We start from the raw sequence: 24,207 nt of genomic DNA on the forward strand, positions 1-24,207 counted from the left end.
CACATGCATGTGTTAGTAGCCTACAGTATATGAAATCAACCACGCAGAGGCAGTGTTGTGTAAGGAAAAGGGAGACCTTGATATGAGATGACATTAGATAAAGGAGACTGGAAACCATTGTTTTACGCAGTTTTTTAATCTTATCTCCAACTGATAAAAACATGTGATTACACATATGATTATTTAAATATTTAAACACATTTTCATTAACTTTTTATTAATTTATATTTCTCCAGCTCATCAGGAATCAGTTTCAGGCAATGCGCACACAGGTGTGACAGTAGACATCCCTTGCCTTTTCCTCACCGTCATCCGGGTCCTCTTAGATAGGCAAAACATGACCGCAAAAGTGCCATGAAACTCCTTCCTGAACTTGCGGCCAATGAAGCAGCTGAACAGAGGGTTGATGCAGGTTATCAGGCTGCAGAGGCACATTTCCAGCGAGAAGACCAGGTCTGCGCGCCCCCAGGAGGTGGGGCTGTTGGGGTACAAGACCCGCATCACTACGGCGGCGTTACGGCTCATGTGGTAGGGCAGGTAAAACAAGGCAAAGAAAACCAGCGCGGCGCTCAACACGCGCCGCACTCGGAGCCGCTGCTGCTTGTGATGCGGGTCGGGGCGGCTGTGCAGCTCCATGACGCTGCGCAGGCCGCAGTAGCAGATGGAGAGCAGCGGGAAGAGGAAGCCAAGGATGGAACACATGAGGGAATAAGGGAGACTCTCCTCAGTGTGGCTCAGAAATATGTATATGGGGCACACGGTGCGGTTGCTCCCGGGGCAGGTCTGGATCTCAGTCATGGTGGCAACAGGTACGCTGAGCAGCAGAGCAGCAGCCCACATCACCACACACAGCAGGTGAGTCTGCCTCCGGCCCAGCAGCACCAGGGAGCGCAGCGGGTGCACGATGGCCAGGTATCTGTCCACACTGATGCAGGTGACGAAGAAGATGCTGAGGTAGAAGTAGTTGTGGTAGAACAACCTCACAGTCATGCAGAACGACCGCCCCAGCTTCCAGTAGAGCTTGTCCAGGTGGTAGTGGATGAGGTAAGGCAGGGCCAGCAGCCATGAGGTGTCCGCCAGGGTCAGGTTGAAGAGGAACACCGTGCTGCGGGTCCAGCGCCCCAGCCGGCGGCAGAAGACCCAGAGGGAGAGCAGGTTGAGAGGCAGGCCCAGGATCAACACCGTTAGGAAGAAGGTGGGCATCACGTAGAGCTGGATTAGCGGGAGACCTCGGGTTGGGTTCAGGTCGCAGAAGGCTGCCTCTGGAGGCTGGATGGTCATGGGCAGAGGTTCAATTTATCCATATTACAAGATGGTGTGTTTCCTGTTATTCTTCATCGAAAGCTGCATTTAACTGTTAACACTTTGGCTTCAGTGTAAAAACACAACATATATGGACAGAATATTTGGCCTAATAGAAAACAAATCTTATAAACAATCATAATTACGACACAAAATTAAGGTTATTTGTAGTGTCATAAACCAGATAATTTTTTTTTAAATGACAGTGATCCATTACAGCCTACCTGCACCTGAGTGTTGCCCATGTCTTTGTAACGGTGGCTTTGCGGTGTGCCAAGTGAAACAATCATGCCAACATATTTTGGTGTAAAACACACCCACCAGTGTGAACAAACACTGAATAGTTATCAGTGTTCTCTCGGCCATCTGTTATGTAAATGGGAACTTTTCTGTCCTCAGCAGAGGAGCCCACGGCAGCAGGACGGATCCAAACAGGTCCAACACTTACTCAAGTTGAACAGCCACTTTATTTTGGAGATTTGTCTTTTTACATATTTGGATACATGACAATTACAAAAATTACAGCAACGAATGAATGAAACATAACATTGTAACTTAAAGCTTACAATAAACAGATTCACCTTTTCCCCAAGCACGATAATAGTATCAAATGAAATATTATAAGTAGAGAATAAAAAGACTCAAGAAAAGAAATATTCAATAAAATAAAATAGAAAACACAGGTATTAGATGTGTTAAGGCATCAACAGGTAATAGTTTAGCTAAGCGCAGAACATGTGTTAGGGAAACTGTCCAACATAACAGGATCTCATCTACATGCATCACGATCAAACATAGATTTATCGTTGCCTGAGTTTGTAGCACAGCAGTCAGCTATTTTACCTAACATTTAAATACTTCAACAACAGATAAGTATCACATGTTTTCATTTAGGCAGCCATGAAATGTCCTTCATATAATTTCAAAACAAAAAAGCTACATCTTTCTCCCGGTTGTCATTTAAGCACAATATAAATATCAAATTCAGACTTCTTTTTCACCTGTTCCATATTAGTGAACACAAAGTATCACACATTGTTGCTTCAAAACACTGATTATGAATGCGTAGCATCATGACGACAAAGACACTGACATGTTTACGTCTTGGTAATCACGTTTCATTAAGTGCTTTGTGCAAAAAAAAAGAAAAAATAATGTGTATCTTTCCTTCACACAGCTGAGGAAAAACAGAAGCACAAGAAGTGGGCGATGGCTGACGTGCTTTGTGTAATGGAGCAAACATAGTTCAGTAGGTAGGGGCAGCTTTCATTAGCTCTGACGTGTTGGTAAACAGAGGCACATTAAAAAGGGATCCCTTCACTCTCTCAGGGCTTCCCGCTCCTCATCTCCAGGCACAGGACTTACTGTCAACAGTCAACACACACCAGCTGCTGCTGCTGCTGCTCAACAACTGGCCACTGCAGGACAAAAGCCGCCTTCACTCACAGTACTAACAGCTGCACAGATTTCTCTTCACAGAAAGCTACTTCACATGTCAGATTTGAAGCTGGAGAAACTGCTGGGCAGTTATGAGATTAAATCTAAATGTTACTTTGCCAGAGAGAGGATAATAGTTTTGTTAAAATTGAGTAAGGGGTAAGGATTACCTCAATGTGAATACAATGTGTTGCTGTAACTTTACAAACAAAAAACAAACTCAAATTGAATATAGACTTACAGATACTGGAACTGTATATATCATATAGCTGCACATACAAACAAGGGAAAACTCAAAATCTCATAATAAGCAAGCCCTCAGTTAAATGGCTGTTATTCTACTGGCAATGATAAGTGTGTCATAAATTAAGGCACCTAGTCTTTGGTTACTTATAGTGGCACTTAAATAAATAGTCATATCTAAACAAGAGTAGTTGTCTGGATTAGACACAGTGTTTTGGGATTTTTTACAGCAAATGTTGATTATCATCAGCGCTTTCATTGCAGCATAGAGAGTGTAGGCCAGAGGTTTAAATACATGTGTTTCAGCATGCATGGAGACTTGGTCGATCCACTCTGTGCACTTTAACTATCAGCAGACTAGTAGAATAGGGATGGCTTTTTATATATATGTTCTTAGTTTTTGTGTGTATGTGTACTGGACAAAACACACAGGCACTACAGCAAAGTAATGGTCAGTATCATCATACCCCAGCAGGGTAATCTACATCATGTCCAGAGGATTAGCCAGTAACTCTCTGGGCTAGAGACACTCTGACAGCACCTCATGTTTGGGTAAACACGGGTAGATCATAGGCGAGCAGTTACACTCTTCATGGACGTTTTGGCTGAGTTGGATCTTCAGCTTCTCCACTTCATAGTTATGGAGATACTCCTGGACCAGGTAGCGCTCTCTCTTCACTCGAGCCCTCACGTCAGAGGGAACATCAGGAATCATCCAGGCAACAAAGAACTTGACCAGGAACGCAACGTGCTGTGGAGCAGAAAGCAGGTTTGTTTTAGTTCCGCCATTTCCTGGCAAACGCTTTACACAAGCTCTAAGTAACAATCTTTGATTATATGGACTATTGATATTGAAAATACTAATTAAACTTTTGGGGAACAATTGCTTATTCAGAAAGTTTTTCAGGTAAGGTCATTGGTAAAGTCAGCTGTCAGTCAGCAGTTGGCAGGAAGTTGTTCAAAACAAAAAGGCATATTTTGCAGTTGAAAAACATTAATGACTTTCAATATATTTCAATACATGTTATGCGAAAAAGTTAAAAATAGCAATAAAGATTGTATGGTAACACAAGTGTCAAGATAGTATCATGTCATGGGGCCTCTGGATATTCCCACCCCTATTAGTTTTACTTTTAGCTGGAATGAGCAAAAGACAAATATCTTCATAAAGGTATACCGAGGTAAGAATGTGTAGCTCAGTTCAAGTTGTCATTGAGTGTGAGTGATGCTGGTTTTACCTCCATGATAATGATGAACGCCAGCTTTGCTGCCAGAATATGCCAGAACTGCATAGTGTGAGTGTACTGCTTCTCGTGGCCGGAGGGGTAGCGGTAATCACGGTACCTACAGAGAAGGAAGAAATATGTAACACTCTGAAAGGGGACAACTTCCAAAATGATACTTAAATGCTGGTAATAAATCCCTACTTTTAATCCAGTTAAAAGATTACTTTAACTTGAGTATTATGTCATATTATTTCTACTTTCATTCAAGTACAGAATCCGAGTACTTCTTCCACTAGATGTATTACCATAGAAGTGGAAACATGCACTACCTCCACATGCACTTATATGTCACACACAGAGCATTACAATCACACACACCTGCAGGTATCGATGGTCGAGGTGTTGAACCAGGAAGGGTTTTCGTCGACATCAGGCCTGTTTACGTCTGGGATGACAGAGATATTAAAGGAAGACAGGCTGTTGCTTATGTAGCCTTTCATATTCAACTCCCCATCCGGCTGGTAGGCGTACATGTACACGAGCCGAGGGATCATGTCAGAGGTGAAGGCTACGATGAACGCCTAGAAAGCAGGGAAAGAAACCGTGTCAGGCAAAGTAGAGATACAACTTGGTGATATTGACAAGACTCAAAGCACACGGATGTTGTCCAGCACTCACATTTGTGACCACAGAGAGAACGGCCATCCCGTTGAGGATCTCCTCCCAGGCTCCGATGCTGTGAGCCTTTGCTGCCACCGGACGTCTGAACTGAGTGGTGAGCTTCCAGGCATCCACTCTCACCTCGATGATGTTGTTGATGAGTGCCAACAGGGGTGCCAGGGGGAAGGAGGCGACGAACAGCGTGATGAAACCAAACTGGATCACTGGGACACAAAGAGGGGAGAAGATAGTGAGAGACAGGAGGAGGGAACACAACCATCTGCAGAATCTCAGAGGACAGTGCAGCTATCATTTTCTATCTGTCTGTTGTGTATGTGTCTTATTTGATCTATCTTATAATATATATCCTTTATCCATCTATCTATCTATCTATATTTTAAAACCAGTTCCTCAGGGTTCTTTAGGCAATTTTAATTGTCTCCCAGCATTACAAATGCGTTTAAAATCAGTGTTTGTGTGTATTCCTTTACGTGGCAGCAGTATATTAAGGTACTTACTAATGTTTGTCTTGGTTTCGCTCTAGGTCAGGTCTCCAGACACTGGATTTCTCATAAACGGTCTTCACTGCAGCCAAGTCTGTCTCTTAATCTCCCTCTTTGTGTGTAAAGGATCGAATATGTAATGAATGTTTACCCATTTCCAGATACTCGTAGAAGAGGCCGAGCTGTCCGAAGCTCTGCAGGTCGTGGTCCTGCTCCCAGCGGCTGTACAGACTCTCTGGGTGGTTTCGTGCCTTCCTGCTGCCCCACCAGTTCATCATCCATCTGAAGGACACAAGGGGGCGATGAAGTCATTTAAAGGCAACATAATTCACCCTATAACAAACATGTTAGAGGCTGTTGTGAAATACAAATAAAAGCTGTAAAGAGATGAATAGTTTTTAAATAAATGTTGTTTCAAATGTAACAATATGTAAAAGTTAAGGTTTATTTCTGTAATCGTTTAGATTGGAAAATGATTGTGAAGTCACTGATGAATGGCTTTTTCACAGCAGACTCTTCAGCAGGAGCACAACTGTTACTGAAAATGAATGACGGCTCTGTTCTGTTTAAGTGTCACAGTAAGCAATGACAACAATGTGAGAGAGAGCCAACAAGCGATGCAGCTGAATGACATTTTGCCATCAAAATGTATTTTATATACACTCAAATGTTTTCTTCTGATACAAGTTAAAATCTACACATGACCCATCTTTCTTTAAATGTCCTAATCTTATTGATTTTGTGTTAAGAGTATGCATGAAGGACATTAATGTCACTACTTTTCCAAACCAGGATGCAGGATGACTACAGATGCTGAATTTCAAAATAAAATCAATGATATTGAAATAAAAACCCCAGCCATGGTCTATGAAATATGTGAAGCAGATGCGAGCCTGTAAACAGAGTGTGAATGTAACCATCTGTATGTTCGGACGGTTAGTTCAGTGGAGTACTCACGGGACCAGAGCCTCCTGGATGTTTCCCCACACCTGTTTACCCGTCATCACGATCACCAGCTGCGTGGTCAACTCAATCAAACAGCCACCAGGGTCACACTGAATGTAGATAGGTTGAGATTGAGGAGGGAAGGGAAAGAAACAAACTCAAATTCAAACCCAGGCTGAAGTACCAGTGCTAATATTATACAATGTCATGTTTTTGTATATCTGGTACCTCTTCATTTCTCAGTGAGCTGCCAAACATATAGGCATAATTTCCAGGATAGCCGACAAATTTGCCCTTAAAGAAAGCCACGTAGAAGCAGGAGGAATAGTAGTTGACAAATTGGAAGAGGAACATCTTCACCGTCAGTTTGTTCTCATACTCCAGATGGGTCTTGGGAATTTCTGCCACAATAAAAGATATAAAAACATACATTTTGAATAAATAATAAAAAGGAAGACATTTGTACACTCCAGGATCAATATGAAGATCATAATGGATACATAAAGACACAGATATGCAATACTCTGGCTCACTCTCACGCTCTGAGCCTCACCCATGTCAGTGATCCAAACAGCCACTCTCTCATACATGAGGTTGAGGATCATGATGATGACAAAGTTGATGCAGGAGGCTGTGACAGAGGTGGCCAGCTGTGGCGTGATGTAGGGGCCGACCACCTGCAGGTTGGTGGTGGGATTGTCCTTCATGATGCTGGCGAAGGCTGCGTAAACCGCTAGACGGTACGCTATCACGCCAATGATGCAGGCAATGATCAATGAGATCTTCAGGACAGAGACAGAGACAACATGAAAGACAACTACATGGCAAAACACAACAGTACAGTGAGAACACCGTACCGTTGTGATTCACGTTAGACACCAACACAAATGAGGCCATGCAAATAAAGTACACATAAAAATGATATATTGCCTACATAGTGTAGATGTAAGGAATAACTGTCATGCTAATGCAGATATTCCCAATGGAAGGGAATTATCTTCCCATTAGCACATTCACAATTTTCTTAGTAACAACAGTCATATTATGGGCCTGTATGTTAAAAGCATTTGGTTTAAAATAGTCCATATTTTTAAGAATGACATAATTTCCCCCATATTTTAAAAATGTAGATTAAGTGCAATAATCTCAGCTCCCAAATTATTAAAAACAGGTTCATTTCTCAAAAAGCTTTAAACATAGTGGCCCTGGTCACATGGAATTAGTGAAGTTGATGAACAGTATGACAGGAAAGACAAAAAGACACACGATGGAGGAACAGGTAGAGGAATGAAAAGCGTTTAGATTCATCAAGTTTACCAAAGAAACAATGCTCACCCATAACAGGACTGTGGCTCCAGACAGACACGTGCGTGCACACTTGCTTGTTATTGGTAAGTACGGCTCCATTTCCTACATCATAAGCAAGCAAAGCATGGACACAGGAGTAAGTGTTATATCCTGAAAAGACAGCTCTAAAAGGCCATGTTCCTTTAACTATCACTAGCCTCCGATGCAAGGCAGAGCCTGGTCACCCAATCACAGCCGTCTGTGTGTAGGTGTTTCAGTCCCAGTCCAATTCTTTCATCTCCTATTGAAGCTAGCCTTTCAAGATACTGTTCCACCAGACAAACAGTAATGCGGTGCAGGGGTACATTCGTGCCTATGGGTCTTTCCAAAAAAGTCTGTTATCCACACCGACTACACCACACCAAAACCTCCTTCTCAACAATGCGGCATTTCACGTTAAGTGCCACCCTTACCCAGAGTGTCACGGTGGCCCAGCACAGCAACAACTTCCCCATTAAATCTGTGGGAGTCCTGTTAAGAACCAACTCCATTTCCTGAATATGGGTGGGATGTGGTTCAAGTCACATTACAGCAGCCTGTTTCTGTTTATTTAACACTGTGTCTGTCACTTTATTAACTACACATTCCTGACTCAATGTACACAGTTTTAATAATAATAATAAAAGGGTCTCCCTTTACACAATCTTTTTGATGACTGAATGCCACCATCTAAGAGGGTAGTTATCCAGTAAAAACAGCAGATCCTGTAATCTGTCCAATGCTATCTACTTGTCTGGTAAAGCCTGTGAAAGTTACACAGACATAGATCTGTACATTAGAACATTATCATAAAGCATATTAGTATTCCATGAGCCCACAATCACCTGAGTGATTCTGTTCAGCTTGCGGTTGGTGCACTTGGTCTCATACTCGGGCCGAAGCTGCAGCTGCTGTTGCTCCTCTTCAAAGTCCACCAGATCCCACTCGTACTCGAGTCGAGCCTGCCGCCTCTTCCAGAACTCCAGGAACAGCGTCACTGCAGAGCATACGAAGTGAATACAAATATGTTTCTTTGTGATTTGGTGAATAGACCCTTTAATAAATAGTGAGTAACAGTGTTTAATAACAATATATCAACTCCCACTAGGTGGTGCACTGGGTTAGAGAATGGAAAATGCAGAGAGGCATATTTACTCACCCCAAATCGCCATAAATATGGCAAAAAACACCGTTCCCACATTGTCAAACAGGTGCGATTGCTGAAAGGAAAACAAGTTTGAGAAATAGTGAGATAAAGGAGAAAATGAATTGTTGAGATCTAGCTTCAAACCACTTTAAAAGTCAAAAGTAAAACATATTAATGATTAACAAAAGCAGATAATCCAGGATTTGTTACCCATGAGGAGTTGCATGTTGAGTTGAGTTTCCAGTAGCCACATTTCTTGTCACACAGCGGGCACATGACAATATTCCCTCCGATTTCAGCACTACATATTTCTTTACTGTAGGGAAATGAGAGTGATTATTACTATATACTAATAATAAAAGCAACAACATCTGAAAACCAACAATACAGGCGTGTATTCTTGATAAACTCACCTCCACTCGTTGTCACCGAAGGTGAGGAATCCATAGACGAAACAGAGTGTTCCCACTATCGCAGCAAACAACAGCATCTCAGTGTAGAAGCCCAGCCAGGCAAAATAAATACCTATCTTCTCCCCATAATACTTCCTGTTGAAGGGGAAAATTACATTTCCTTTAATTCTTTTAAACACATTTTGAGTAAACACACATCAGATATGACTTCTTGTTTGTGTTGTTGTACCTTATGAGATTGAGGGGCTGCTCCTTGTAGAAACAGAAGAATCTGGCCCAGTGTTTGTGGAGATGGTATCTCTCACTTTCGCAATTAGCATCTTTCGCTTTTGTCCAGTATCTACACTGTACGTACACAAGAGACACAGTTCACTACCTTTTTCATACAGTAACATCATTGAAGGAATTATTAATTATTGCATTGCAACACCGCACAGTGGACATCCAACAGAAGGAGTGAAGACTAAAAAGCTAAAAGTTCACCAAAAGACGCTCACATCATGCAGCGGGAAGGCAGCAGTGTAGGTGCAGTTGTTGAGTAACCTCTTGATTCCCTTCTTGTCTTTATCTCCGCACTCATCCTTGAAGTATGAACAGCGGGACAGGATGTAGTAGACCTGGGCAGAGAGAGAAATACAAGGAGAAATGTTCCGAAGCTTGCCAATAAGAACATTTAGTTATGAAGAAGTTTATTAAATAGTTATTCAAAAAGTATGTATGGCCTGCATGCACTCAGCATACTGCATTTTATGTGTAAGTGATGTTTCATTTGAAAGTCTCAAACAAGATAAGAAAGTCATGGTCAAAGAATCCTTACTATCCTGTTGCGGACAGATGGGGGGAAGAACGTCGCTTTGTCATCGATGAGGAAGAAGTCGGACTTGCTCTTGTCGAATGGAGCCGTGAAATAGTCGGGCTCGGGGTGCATGATGTGCTCCGGCAGACGGAAGGGGGTGGACAGCCAGTTCATGGGCATGTCACCGTTGTCTGGGATGTCGTTGACCTTGAATGGGACCTTGATCTTCAGCACGTCTGCGTAGGTGGCCAAGACTTCCCATGGAGTGTGGATCTTCACAAAATAAGTCTTTCCGTCGTCCGACTCCTAAATATAATGACAGCGAGACATGAGTGCAAGGATATTGGATCATAAACTTAATCAAATTCAGTGATAAAAAACATGCTTGAATGCCTTTTACAGGCTTTATGAAAAATGCATGGTTTATTGGCTATAAAGATAAATATCAGTGTTTGTTTTGGCTGCTTCAAAAATACACTTATTGTTGCTACTTAAATAAAATATGATTAACCATATATACATATTATAAACACACAAAAGACATTAAATGATAACTGGACTTTTACCGATTTATCTTCTGTCTCCAGTTCCAGGCCGACGTTCACTAAATTAGCTTCGTACATCTTCCTCCTCTCCTTTAAAAGAAAGCAAAGCATATACAAACATTCAGGGCCGGTTTTTGGCATAGTAAGTAAGTAAGTAAGTAAAGTTTATTTATAAAGCGCTTTTCACAGACAAAGTCACAAAGTGCTTGACAAAACAATAAGACATCCACATACAAAACAATGATCAATGAACCCACATGTTAAGAAGTCATAAAAGCACCAGAGCATAATTAAGACACAATAAAAACACAATAAAACAAAACGTACAAATGAAATTTAAAACAAACAAAATAAAAACATAGTATTAAATGGAATAAGATCAATAGGCGGTCGCCTAGGGCACCAGATCTGGGGGGGGGGGCGCTCCGCTGGTAGCTCTGGGAGGGAAAAAAACATTTTTGACCGTTGGTGCTCATCCTAATTTTCGGCCTTGACAACATTCATAATTAAGTTAAGGTAACACCCTTTTCACCCCGGTTACACTTTTCATTTGCCCTGTACGATGGGCGCTGTAAGTGATGAAAGTGGGGGATGTTGGCTTATCAGGCAGCCGCAGCTCACGGCCAAAGTGCGAGTGAGCGTGGGAGCGAGGGAGAGAGAGAGAGGGTGCACCGGTACCGGCGCTGTGGTTATTAGCATCTGGTGCTAGCTGCTCTAACGGATATAAGAAGAAAAATCTGCTAAAATCTCGCCTAGGGCATCAAATTGTCTAGAACCACAAAAAAAAAAACACAAAATGAAATACACAGAGTGTCAAATAACATTATAAATGTTTGAAAGGAAAGAGTCTGAATAATAGGAAACCTTTACACATGAAATCATAAGCATGTTTAAACAATTGTGAAGAATATGTATGTGGATAACATTGTACAGTATGGTATGATACACAAAACAGCAATAAGATTGAATGGATCCACAGTCAATTAGCTCTTTGCAAAAGTAGCAGTCACTGAGTGCTAACAGTCCTTGTTAGAGCTGAAATTTACGGTCATATTTAACACCACATGTGGATAACACACAGGAACTGGCCTCCCGTTTGCCCTTCCTCATGCAGTGGAACAAATGAGCAAGTTCCTGAAGAGGCCAGAGGTCTGACTCACTGAGGGCTGCGGGTAAAAAGTGAGTCGGCCGCTACACACAGCCTTATTCCAGAGTGATAACACAGAGCTGTGAAGACTAACAGCTCCGTATCAAACACTAGTCACACACAAGTCTTTCAGCACCCCACAGCTGAATAATAGATGAGCCACAAAACAAATCTGGCCAGCAAAAGTAAAAGAATACTTCAAATTGAATTTTCCAAAGAAAAAGGGCTGTAAGTATATCTCTAGAAGTGACCTTCTCAGGGAGATTCCTGGAGAGGATTACTGACACAAGCTGAAAATAACAGTTTATCTAACTTTATCAGTGTTTTGGTATTTGGAGTATGCCGCTGACACACACTGTGAACTCTGAGGATATCTTGTAAGAGACAGTTCTTACTGTTTAAGTCAAAACATGGAAATAACTACAGCTGCTCTTTTGTGCCATATTATGTCTTTAAGATCATTTCTTCTGGAAGTAGAACAATACATCTTAAAAAACGTTTGTCGCAAAACAAAATATAATAATTAATTAAAAACAACACATATGGAGAGAGTAAGCTAGGGAAATACTATACTGTATATAAAAAAAAAATGGCATAGAGTTTATTTTCTTACCTGCTTTCTCTCGCCATCTTTATCATCAAGATAGGACAGGACAAAATCAATCCTGCGCACCCCATCACGGAAGAACACAGAGTCTTTGCTGTGTTGTTGTTTGTCAATCTATAAAAGGAAAAGGAACAAAGGTCACAACATTTAAACACATACACAGGTCCAGTATCAGCTCAACAAGTCTTTGGATGCATTTACCACAGCAGACAGTCAATGGGTCAGTGGCAGCAAAACCCAAAGAGCAAGGCACCAAACCACTTCATACGGAACTGCTGGACTAAATCAGCAAAAATACTGATTATCAAATCTTCACTCCAATCACAAATAGCATTCTTAATGCAGGGCATCTGCTATTGTGTGGTGTTTCATTTTACTCATGTCTCATTTACAGGATGTATTGAACACGATGAGAATAGGCTTTTAGAGACATCTTTGTTCACAGAATTGAATGCAGAAAATGACATAAAATGTTTTGATTTTAGGTCATCAGTCAACTCATTTACCATAACCTTTGGTTATATGTCATAGCAAAGGATATGCAGAGAGGAGTACACATTAATTAAAAACATTATTTACACACAACAAAGACATGCAGCAGCCATATCTGGGTTAACACTCCAACATTGTTTCTGTATAATCTGTAATCTATAGTCTTTAAAAACACCTGTATTGGTGGCTAAAAACATTCAGAACATGTGCTAGCCAGTAAATGCTAGCCCCTGAGTGTGTGTCTCTGCAGCCACGGGGCTGAAGGGAAATTAACTACACAGAAATGCTTTGAGGGAGGAAAGGAAGGCATGACTGCTTGCTGCTTCAGCTGTTCGGGAAGCTAAAAATAACCATGTGCCAGTCGTTCTGTCATCACTACAGTAGCTACCTACACAGACAATTCAGAGAATTTGTTAACATTTAGCATCACAAATACTATGACATAGCTCTGTACTGTAATTCCGATAGAGCTGGCAGTTTACGGATAGGGAGGAAAGGAAGAGCACTCTACCTCCATGGTCCACTCCTTTTATGGTTATGATGCACCAGCGGAAAGGCTGCCTGTCTGATAGAGCAAAATTGCCTTTCTCCAGGGAGCAAGCTTCGGCCTTAAAAGCGCTACCTCCCTCACTCTCACTCCTCTGTTCCCCCGGCTCCATCCAGTCCCACTCCCCTCCCTGGACAAGCCCTCACTCACTCAGATATCCAGGAGAGAGAGAGGGAGAGACAGAGGAGGAGGGATAAAAGGAGAGAAGTAGAGGAGACTCCTAGAGATGACATCAGCACAGGATAGCATGGCGGCTGCCAGCTAGCTAACTAATGTAATAAGATCACAGCGTCAGGGGAAGCGATGTAACTGCACAACACTGACCATCGGGTTATATTTTTTAAATGATATACATATTTCAGGGAGAAAGGTCAACGGACACCATAAGGACATTTCCTCTGACAAAACTGAATGCTGGTGTATAATCTCCCCGAGTCTGACTGTTCAAAAAGAATCAATTAAACAATCTGGACCATTTCCCAACACTGTACAAAGTGCAAATGGGACACTATCAATACAAGTACTTTGCCTCAGCCAATCAGTGCTATACTGTAAGTATGACAGCTGTTTTTAAAACTACAGCTCAATCTACCACCCTGATTCATACTGTACTAACATGTAGAAAAATATGCATGTACGTGTTCAACCTTTCTGCGGTTCTCCCAAATCATGCACAGTGCTAACCGCTAGTCCACGTTACCTCCCAGACTAGATTGGACCATGTTGACCATGGCAGGGTGGGAGCTTTCTTTAACTGGGACATAGCTGTAAAAACTCTCTCATTTTCCATAATTACAGATCAGCCGCATGGAACCGGTGCATCTGCTTGGAGCCGCGTCTGCTCAGTAAAGCTGCTAGAGAGCAAACCCTAACTACTGGGTGTTTTGACATGTGTATGTCTTTTATCTTAATTAAGGAGAGTAAATGTAGAACATGCCGTAAGATAAATATGCTACTAGTTTCAGGGATGGGTTTCTATAAGATATCTCTATTTTGGGGCTAAAAGAGTTTAAAAAATAACTTCTTTGAAACTGGTCACCTCTTTCATTTTAAATAGATCTCAGCTGCTTAATTGTATAATAATGTATCATCTTCTCTTCAGCCAATGACACTTTTAGGGCCACAATACGAAATAAGGTGCAATGCTGTTCTTTGTGTTTATTAGTATATTATTTAGACAGAATATATTTAATTTTAAAAAACGACAACGCGTGATATTTGTTGTCAGCCATATGTAGTAACTAGTGGCCTCTAGATCTCTAAGTTATAGGTTCATTCATCAATGCAACCTCCAGATTTGTTTCAAACACAAACACATAATCCTCAATAGCTAAAAAAGGAAAATCGAATACTTAGATTTGCAAAACAAAATGGTATCTTGAACGGTGAGACTCCCTAAAGTTTCACAGAGGCAACCCTTTTGAAATGTTGCATGCATTTTAAACTAATTGTATTTCTATTCTTCATTATAGATACATTTATGCAGCTGCCTCCCCTCGTAAAGTCCTTGAAGTGATCTTCGTCTCAGCTAAATCGTAGTCTTTAGTAAAGGGAGGCAGATTATCAAAGTATCTTATTGCAGGGTTCTTTTTCTTAAAGATTAGCTGCCATAAAGGGGGTCATTGTTCCACTATTCATTAAAAATGGGCTGCACACAGTTTAAATACCACCACATTTTAGAGTATTCAAAAGAAGAAGCCTACAGTACGTTACATGGTTAGCCACAGCAAAGAGCAGTCCTGTCATGAGCACTGGGCAGGGTCATGATTACAGTATAGACTGTATACACTGAACACACGTAAATGCACACACACAAAAAAAGCTGGGCAAATGACAGATACAGTAAATGGTGCATTTGTGTGGGAGTGTGCACTTTCTAATTATGCTTTAACACCAGCAGGCTGTTGATTTCTCTTCAGTCAAGTGGACAATTATCAAAGGTGAGAACAAAGCAAGTGAAAACGCCTTTTCCATTTTTAATGAACTCCTATGATGCATCAACACATAGCTCATGCTGCGTTTTTCTATTGCTCTCTGCAGTAACAAGTGCTCTCTAAAAGCCAGTGTCAGCTCTCTTCTAAGAAATGTGTATTGATTTCAGCTCTGATGTCCAAAATGTATTCTCTGAACATCTAATGTCAGTGGAGAAATTCAACAAGGGAAAGACAAGAAAGAAAGAAAGGCTTGCAGCCAGACATATGCATGAAGTTGCATCACATCACAAGCCTGTTTTACCATGCCATACCCTGGAACGAAACTTCAGGAATAGGGCCCGCTTTCTCCACTGCTGTGAAGGAACCAAGATAGTGAGGGAAAGCCCAACAACAGCACAACAAATTCAACAACACACAGCTGAAACTGTAGCAGCCACCTTACAGAGGTCTTTAAATGCCAGACTACTTGCATTACATTTACACAGCATTACACATTATGTCCCTTGTTAACACTCTGGAAACGACTAACTGTTATAAGTCAGGGTCAGAAGGGTTCAGGTCTTTCTCCGTTTTAGGTTTGAGTTCAGAGACGGTGTGAGACGACACAAACACGCAGACACAGCAGCATGCAGCAGTGTCCTTCACTGGTGTCTTACCCCAGTCAAAGCTTCGATTCGCTCTAAAGTCTCAGACTCGTGCTGTGGACTGTCGCTGTGTTCAGACTGGGCCAGCGAGGCCAGGCTGGTGTTGAGAGAATCACAGGTCTCTACACACACATCAGGCGTTAAAGGAGACTTTAAGTGTGGTGTGAAAGAGGGAGAATAGACAGGAGCATGAGGGTTATTATATATCACTCTCATGACATTTGAAAACCGTAACTGTTATGAATGGACTGGAAAAAAATGAGTAGTGGGCTCTAATAAGATAGAAAGGTTGACCACAAGTGGGCAGGAGATTGATTCATAATAGAAAAGTCATTGAGTGTATTAAGTGTTATTATTTACTAATACACAATGTACTTCCTGATACAATTCTTTATAGAAGACATACTGGAAGTGATTATACTGTCAAACAGAAATCTGTCATGAATGCGTCTTGTAAAGCTGAATAGAGCACATTTTCACATATTTAAATAGCTTGAATAAATTCAAATCAGCCAAAAAATGTGATTACATTTCGGGTCACTTGCAAGCATGTTTAACTACATGGGAAGTATAGAAATGGCTATTTGGAAATTGTATGAAAATAAACTGTCTCGGAGAATCTAGGGGAAAAAAAGGTGCTTTAAGTCATGTCTGTTGTGTGAGTGTAAGCGTGGTGAATTACCGGTGATTGTTCCGGGTGGAGGGATCCTGTGCTCGATGAAACATGTTGGGGGTAGCCATTTACATCATCTGCAAGACAGTAAACAAAGCAACATTACATTAATATAAGCTATAATATTCTTTAACCAATGTAAAATGATCATAACAAGTCAAATGAACTTTAGCCAGGCAGGCTGGGGGCAGTAAAGGGAAGTTTCAGGCATATGAACAGCTACCTCAGTTAATAGAGGAGCACTCACAGACGTTGTGGTCTATATTTGAGCAGCATTCTGTGGCAGTGCTCCCATAGGCCGGACAGCATGACTTGACAGGATCACTGTGGGAGAAACGCACATCCATGGTGCTGTGCTTTGAGAAGTGTGGGAAACCCCATCCATGTGATGAAAATGAAAACTGCCCATGTGATGAGACATGACTTTAATCATTACAAAATACTGCTGTTACCTGCCAGTCATTGTTTGACGAGAGCAATTCAAGCCTTTCATTAATTCAGAGAAAGAGATTTACATAAACAAATAGCAGGAGAAATGGAAAAGCAGGGACAACTTCAAGTACAGTCTGTGACACTATCTCCCAAAAAGTAAAACAAGAACACAGAACAAGGTTTCAGACTCTGTGTCTGTGTTTAAATAGAAATGCAGCCTTCCTAATTGATGGTCTATGTGAGGTTATATTTAGTCTGGACTCAACACAGTTAAAAGTGCTTACACTGACCTGAAACAAGCATCGAAACCTTTCTGTCTCTACGTTATTACACACCAAGTCAGCCAAGTAAAAGTTAGTGGTTCAAAACTAAAATAAATGACATTTTCCAGAAACAGAATACCAAAAATGTTTAAATTAGTTTTGCTCTAAATTACTTTTTTCTATTTGCGTTTACTTTTTGAGTTAAGACAGGATGTGAAAGCTTACAGGGGACAAGCAGCGACCCCCTAAAGAAGACAATACGTTCTATACAGCACAATATACAGCATATTTTAAACGTAAATCCCATCAGCCACTGTTTTATGCAATATTTTATTGTCTTTAAAACAACATAAGATCCAAAAAGGATTGTGAAGTTGATTTTGATTGCCGTCAGAAGTTCCAAAATGTATTTCTTTTACAACATATGAGAATGCCTCTAACAGACGAGCATATTTGTGCACAGTTGGACTCAGTATTTCAGCACTCAGTATAAACCTCTCAGCAAACATTCTTTTCCAACCTGACCAAGAAGCCTCCACAGTTAAGGCTTTGTTCGAGAGACAGCAGCTGATCACAGAGGAAATGCCAAAAGGCAGCTTCTGTCTCATTCTTTTATTACCACAGCAACCCAACAGATTCCAAACTCCAAACATCAATATTTATCCTAAACAAAGAAAGTTATTTTACAACTCCGCTATACAAATACTTTAAGGCAAATCCTGCTAAATCAAAAAACAGTGCCAACAATTACAGCTTGTATATTGAAATAAGAGAGATATGACTCCCCCTCCTATCGGTGTAGATGTCTGCCATTTTGCACCTGTAGTTTTTCAGTGTTACAAATGCCACCTAGCAAGGTGTAAACGTAAATTCAGCAGCCTTACTTTCAGTAGATATTTTTGTATACAAATACAGTGGGTGGGTTTTGTCTAATTTCCTACGACAGGAAGCTGTAGTCTGTCCTATTTCGATTTGTACACCACAGGCCAGTTCACCAAGACAGTGCCAGATAAATGTAATCCATATTTACAGTAAGGATGCAACAACAAGGTATAATCCAAGTAAGTCTGAATCTAACCTTCTCTCGTCTGTGTGTTTTGACTCATGTCTTTGTGCAGTTGAATTTACTTTATAATGACATTTAAAAGAGTCTCAGATAGTTATGTTTATTTTGTATTCATTAAGAATCTAAATTGTTTGGGAATAATAGCAGTCTGGGGATATTTACCATTAACACTACAAGTTTTTGAGTGTATATTAACAACATGAAAAATAATTTTTGCAGGCACTAGGTCATACAATTATTAAGTTCTGATGTTAGTAAAAGTTACGAGAAAAGCGTTTTTTCATCACCATTGTTTAATCTATTTACCTCTAAAAGAATCAACATTTCTAGTACTACAGTCATTTTTATGTTGTAGAGCTGAGAGTGTGAATTGTGAAAAACAGTCTCCCACTTTATCACTACACACCATTAACACAGAGCATCATGTAACATAAATTATAGTTCATGATTCTGCAATGATCTGCTATAAACATGATGAAAAACAAAACTATCATATCAACTCCTTCAGATAAGGGCTTCTGGAAAGCATCCATGGTGAATCACCCTCAATTCACCAACACCATAAAAGGCTAAAAATCACAAACCTCTTAAGAGTTTGTTATAAAATCCCTTTAGGCCAGAGGCACTGAGAGGTTTGGGGTTTGTACTGGTGGATGAATGTGAGCCGGGAAGTGACAAAGTATTTCCAGAAAGCAGACCAGCTGCCAGAGGCTGGCTGGCTGGTCACTGTTGTGTCCAAATAAAGAAATACAAACTATGAGGTTGTTAATGCGTAAGGGGAAATGTACAGGGTGGGTCCATTTTAAAATAATAGCACTCTGTGATAAACAGTGTAGTAAACACTGTAATTTGCGAGTTATGCCAGAAAGGGCATGCCATAGCATAGCCAACCAGTGACATACATTACATCTAATTAACTACTTACCTTTTTTGTTAAATAGAAGTGTTATGGTTATGTTGTCAATTGCCATAGAGCAATCTTAAAAAAGGTTGTAGATTTAGTCCAATGTTTAGTAGTCCTTGACAAATACATTTAAAGTTTTTTTTAACACACTGGGGAACACCCGACCTCAGTTTAGTCTTAGTTGGTTTCCCAGCTGTAGGACAGTAACGTTATCTCACCAACACTAATGAAACATAACACATTTAGTTCATAGCAACATTTTGAATGCGAAACTACGGCAGGCTGGTTGAGGCTCTCCGCTAACTCACCATTGAAAGAGTCAGTTGGGCTCATCTCAATCAGACTGTCGCCTCCCGCTCTCCCCGTTATTCGGTGCATGTTGAGACTCTGGTGTACGGTCCTTATCGGTCCTCATGTACAGTACACCAAGATATCCCCAGCAAGACGGTTTAACTCCAAACAGTGCTCCTTCAGTCTCTGCTAGTCCACCAGGCTGCTCCCCACAGGCCGCCCTCCTTCACCCACTGACCGCCGCCTGCTGCATCACTTCAGCCCGGAGGGAGGTCCGTGAGGGCGGGGCTAACAGACCGTGTAACATGTCTACAGAGAAAATAAAAATAAAATAAAAATAAAAATGTCCGCATCCTGAAGTTGTATCGTTCAAAACGATACAACTTAAGGATGCGGACATTTTTATAGATTTGAAAGGTGATGGATTTTGATACTAATTGTTTTTTTACACAACCAATTGTATTTTAGGGAACACATCACATTCACAAGAAGAAATGGACTGACCCTAACCCAAATGTTGCACATTTTTACTTACAATAAGGACAATATGGCACCACTCTTACAAATATAAAGAATAAGGCAATAAATCAAAACCTAATGTGTATTTGCTAAATATGTTTACTTGAAATGTAACTTTTTTCTGTTTATAACTATTATCTTAATATTTGTTAATTGTTTTGTATTTTTTCTTCTTCTATTAACCCGTGTAGCTACCTCTCACATTTGATGTACATATATACATGTTTTCTTCAATAAAGAACAGAATTAAAAAAAAACGTACATGTCATAATTGTAGTTATTTAACATTAACGGACATTAATGGATAGGTGAAATACTGTATGAAACATTAACCTATAGCTGACAACATTGCTAACAATGTGAGCTGCATACAGAAGCTAACATTAGCTTAGTATAGCCTACATTTGAAGCCGAATTCCTCCATGGACTTTATTAAATCCAGACAACTGCAGTTAATGTTTGCACTTCAGTATTCTACTTACCAACAAAGAACATTACACAGAAAATCTTTCGTCGGCTCTTTTAGTTTAGTTTCCAGTAGGCATTGCAGAGGTAATTTTTTTAGTGGGAAAAAAGTTCGGAAATAAGGTTGCCACAGTAACCAGCCGTTGAATACAACCCAAAATACAAAGACTACAAGTCTACAAGTGTTTCTTGGGTCTTGACGCTGCCGTCCCTGTGTTTACCTTAGATCATTTATTTGCTTAGGCATTAATGACATTTGTTTGGCAAAATATCCAGAGAGTTTCTGAGACTCCCTCTACTGAAAAAAACAGCTTGGACCAGCTAAAGATTCTATGTTTGAAGAATAAAGCAATTTTAAATTCCTGCTTCTGAACTTAATGATATTATCTGCCCAATCTCCCCAGACCATCTGTCAGATAAAATTACACAATAGTCATTACGTATTTTTGTGCAAGGACACAGTCACTGTCTGCATCTTGAGTGGAGAATTGTTGAACAGCTCTTGAACTGTAGCTAGAACTTGTTAACTACTTAAACAACACATGTTGTTCAATTCACCATTTTACTTAACAGGAGACTCCCATTTCCATTTTCAAAAACAAAAGCTGAGTGTGCCCACAATGGATCCAAAAGTTTCACAGACTTGGCCAGATGAGTAAGGAGATGCATATTGAATGTGATCACACACTTCCCATACAAAGACTGACACCTCAAAACATATTCAAGGAGCATGACATTTGCTTTGTTCACTTCATCATAGGGAATTTTGACCTTCCACAGGACAAAAAACAGCTGCAACTCGTTTCCAATTGTTTGTTTGTTTGTAGCCTTTATTTATCCAGGTAAAAAATCCCATTGAGATCAACGATCTCTTTCACAAGGGAGACCTGCCGCACATTGGTTACACATGTAACAGAAAACAGAAAGGACACATACAACATAATGACAGGGGTACAATTTACAAACGTATTCACAAAGACAGGTACCAGGAGTATCAAATATCATTTCATCCAGCTGTGCTTTAAAATGATGCAGGGGAACCAAAATGCTCATTTTCAAAATGTTTTGCAGAGTGTTCCAAGCTAGAGGAGCCACGCACATAAAAGTTTTAGTGCCTAAAACAGTCCTAGCACTTGGTACATGTAAAAAAAAACACATCCTGGGATCTTAGGCAATAGCTACTTGCGACTCTCTGTGATATCAGTGAGCAGATGTAAGGTGGTAGTTTACCCAGCATGGCTTTATAAATGAACATGTACCAATGACTGAGTCTCCGAACAGTAAGTGATGGCAGACTTGCCCTGGCATACAGGGTACAGTGATGAGTAAGTGCTTTAAGGTTTGTAACAAATCTCAGCGCATTGTGATATGCGGCATCTAATTCATATATATATCAAATCACCATAGTCCAGCACAGGTAAAAAGGTCACAGAGACTAGCATTTTCCTGGCCTCAAGTGAGAAACAGGACTTGTTTCTGAAAAAGAAACCTAGCTTCACCCTTAGCTTTCTAAGCAGATTATTGACCTGAGGTTTAAAAGAGAGACAATCATCAAGCCAGATACCAAGGTATTTATAACAGGTAACCACTTCAAGTACTTTTCCTTGCGTAGTAACAATATCCAAGGTTGTCTCCGGTGCCTTTTTGGCTTTTGAAAATAGCATTACCTTAGTTTTATCCACATTTAAAAGAAGCTTAAACTCAGAGAGCTGCGTCTGAATAATATTAAAAATAGCCTGTAATTTAACAACCGCCTCCTTAATGGAGGGACCTGCACAATACATCACGGTATCATCAGCATAAAAATGTAAAGTTGCTTCATCCACATTTTGACCTAAACTGTTGATATAGATGGAGAATAAAAGTGGACCTAAAACAGAACCTTGTGGTACACCATTTGTAATGTTTAACCACTCAGAAGACAGCCCATCAAACTGAACACATTGGGACCTTTCAGAGAGGTAATAATAATATAATAATAGCTTGGATTTATATAGCGCCTTTCAAGGGACCCAAGGTCGCTTTACAAGTAATAGGGCAAAAACAAACATAACAAAACAAAAGTCAGACAGACAAAACAACAGATCGATTAGGGGCCGAAAGCCTTGGCAAACAGATGGGACTTGAGGGCCCTTTTGAAGGCGTCGAGTGTGGGGATGTTGCGAATCTCCGCAGGGAGAGCGGTCCAGAGGGTGGGGGCTGCCACACTGAAGGCTCTGTCCCCGAAGGTTCGCAGTTTGGTGCAGGTAGTTCACAAACCACCCCATTGCATGGCTGGATATGCCAATACTGGCCAGCCTCTGCTTCAGGATTTGATGATCGACGGTATCGAAAGCTTTGGAAAGATCAATAAACAGAGCTCCACAACTCTGCTTTTTGTCTAAGATATTAGCAATATCATTCACCACTTTCATTGTCGCAGTGATGGTGCTATGTTGCTTTCTGAAACCTGACTGATGTTTACATAGTAGGTCATTGTTACTTAAAAACACCTTTACATGCTCACTCACTAGGCTTTCAAGAACCTTGGCCAGAACTGACAATTTAGAGATGGGCCTATAATTATTTAATAAAGTAGCCGCCCCACCTTTTAGTAGAGGAAGGACATAAGCTGACTTCCATATTTTTGGAAATGTGTTCGTGCTGAGGGAGAGGTTAAAAAGAGAAGTAAGAGGTGGTGCAATAAAATCTGCAGGTATCTTTAAAAAGAAAGGTTCTAAGTTGTCCGGACCAGTCGGTTTTTTAGGATCTAACTTTGTTAACGCTTCATGAACAACTTCAATAGAAAAAGGAGAAAAACTGAAAGGGTTTTCCAAACCACGTTTTTCAGAGTCACAGACTGTGGTGTTCACAGTAGCAGAGTTAGAAACAGAATCAAACAGAGAGCCACAGGACACAAAATGCTCATTAAAACAATTTAACATAGTGGCCCTGTCCGATATAGTGCCAGATGCTGTGGTAAGGCAAGGAGGTAGCTCATTACGGATTTCACCGGTGGATAGCGATTTTATGGCTTTCCAAAAATGTTCTAGGATTATTCAGGTTCCTTGTGGTAACTGACAGATAATACTCAGACTTAGCACTTTTGATTTGTGATGTGAAGCTATTTCTTAGCTGCCTAAAACGAAGCCATTCTACCTCTAAGCCTGATTTCCTAGCCTTTGCCCAGGCCTTGTTTCTCGGAGACTAGACAATTCAGCAGAAAACCAAGGATTGTCTCGTCCCTTCACTCTAAATGTACGCATGTCTATCAATAATTTCCATAAAACCAAGATAAAAATAAGACCATGCAGTTTCAACATCATCACACATCGATTTTTCCCCAATCAAACCCAAACAGATCATGAACAAAACCCTGCTCCACAAAATGTTTTGTTTACCCTTTTGGACCTTTGTGTCCCTAATTGTTGCTACAACACAGTGATCACTCAAATCATTAGCAAATACTCCCACAGATGAGTATTTATAGGGAACATTAGTTAGAATGAGATCAATTAGGGATGATTTATTAGGGGACTTAATGTTAGGGCGAGTAGGACTGTCTATAATCTGAGTAACATTTAAAGAGATACAAAGGTTTTTTAAATCCTCTGACACTGCAGTTAACCAGTCCCAGTTAAAATCTCCAAGTAGCACTATTTCCTTGTAGTCAAGTTGAGATAAAAGTGTTGCCAATGAAG

General features: G+C 40.6%; 2 protein-coding genes across 4 annotated transcripts; both read right to left on the reverse strand.

The window, feature by feature from the left end:
- Positions 1–240: 240 nt before the first annotated feature.
- LOC117491487 (P2Y purinoceptor 4-like) lies at positions 241–1,556 on the reverse strand. The gene is made up of 2 exons (XM_034141498.1): positions 1,527–1,556; positions 241–1,269 (listed from the first exon to the last, which is right to left on the reverse strand). Exons 1-2 carry the CDS (start codon positions 1,545–1,547, stop codon positions 241–243), a joined length of 1,050 nt encoding a protein of 349 aa, XP_033997389.1. The 5' UTR covers positions 1,548–1,556.
- A 194-nt stretch (positions 1,557–1,750) lies between these two features.
- On the reverse strand, positions 1,751–19,778 carry ano5a (anoctamin 5a). Of its 3 annotated transcripts, XM_034142038.1 has the most exons (22): positions 19,561–19,778; positions 16,597–16,664; positions 15,927–16,064; positions 15,582–15,623; positions 12,304–12,411; positions 10,565–10,633; positions 10,020–10,304; positions 9,700–9,819; positions 9,432–9,547; positions 9,203–9,337; positions 9,000–9,105; positions 8,802–8,862; positions 8,488–8,639; positions 7,652–7,726; positions 6,870–7,098; positions 6,545–6,717; positions 6,329–6,426; positions 5,523–5,653; positions 4,887–5,092; positions 4,587–4,789; positions 4,221–4,326; positions 1,751–3,733 (listed from the first exon to the last, which is right to left on the reverse strand). In XM_034142038.1, exons 1-22 carry the CDS (start codon positions 19,628–19,630, stop codon positions 3,503–3,505), a joined length of 2,922 nt encoding a protein of 973 aa, XP_033997929.1. In that variant the 5' UTR covers positions 19,631–19,778; the 3' UTR covers positions 1,751–3,502. The 3 variants fall into 3 exon arrangements, with proteins under 3 accessions (XP_033997929.1, XP_033997927.1, XP_033997928.1); XM_034142036.1 differs by lacking the exon at positions 15,927–16,064; XM_034142037.1 differs by lacking the exons at positions 15,582–15,623; positions 15,927–16,064.
- Positions 19,779–24,207: the final 4,429 nt, after the last annotated feature.

This window comes from Trematomus bernacchii, unplaced genomic scaffold (assembly GCF_902827165.1).
Source record: "Trematomus bernacchii unplaced genomic scaffold, fTreBer1.1, whole genome shotgun sequence".
Taxonomy (NCBI): Eukaryota; Metazoa; Chordata; class Actinopteri; order Perciformes; family Nototheniidae; genus Trematomus; species Trematomus bernacchii.

Bases quoted from the DNA above. Each gene is read 5' to 3' on its own strand.
- ano5a (XM_034142038.1), bottom strand. From the start codon at position 19,630: ATGCACCGAATAACGGGGAGAGCGGGAGGCGACAGTCTGATTGAGATG. The intron at 4,790-4,886 runs GTGAGTGCTGGA...CCTGCTTTCTAG, and splicing joins TTCTCTCTGTGGTCACAAAT to GCGTTCATCGTAGCCTTCAC. The intron at 3,734-4,220 runs GTAAAACCAGCA...TCTGCTCCACAG, and splicing joins CGTTCATCATTATCATGGAG to CACGTTGCGTTCCTGGTCAA.
- LOC117491487 (XM_034141498.1), bottom strand. From the start codon at position 1,547: ATGGGCAACACTCAGGTGCAG. The intron at 1,270-1,526 runs GTAGGCTGTAAT...ATGACCATCCAG, and splicing joins TGGGCAACACTCAGGTGCAG to CCTCCAGAGGCAGCCTTCTG.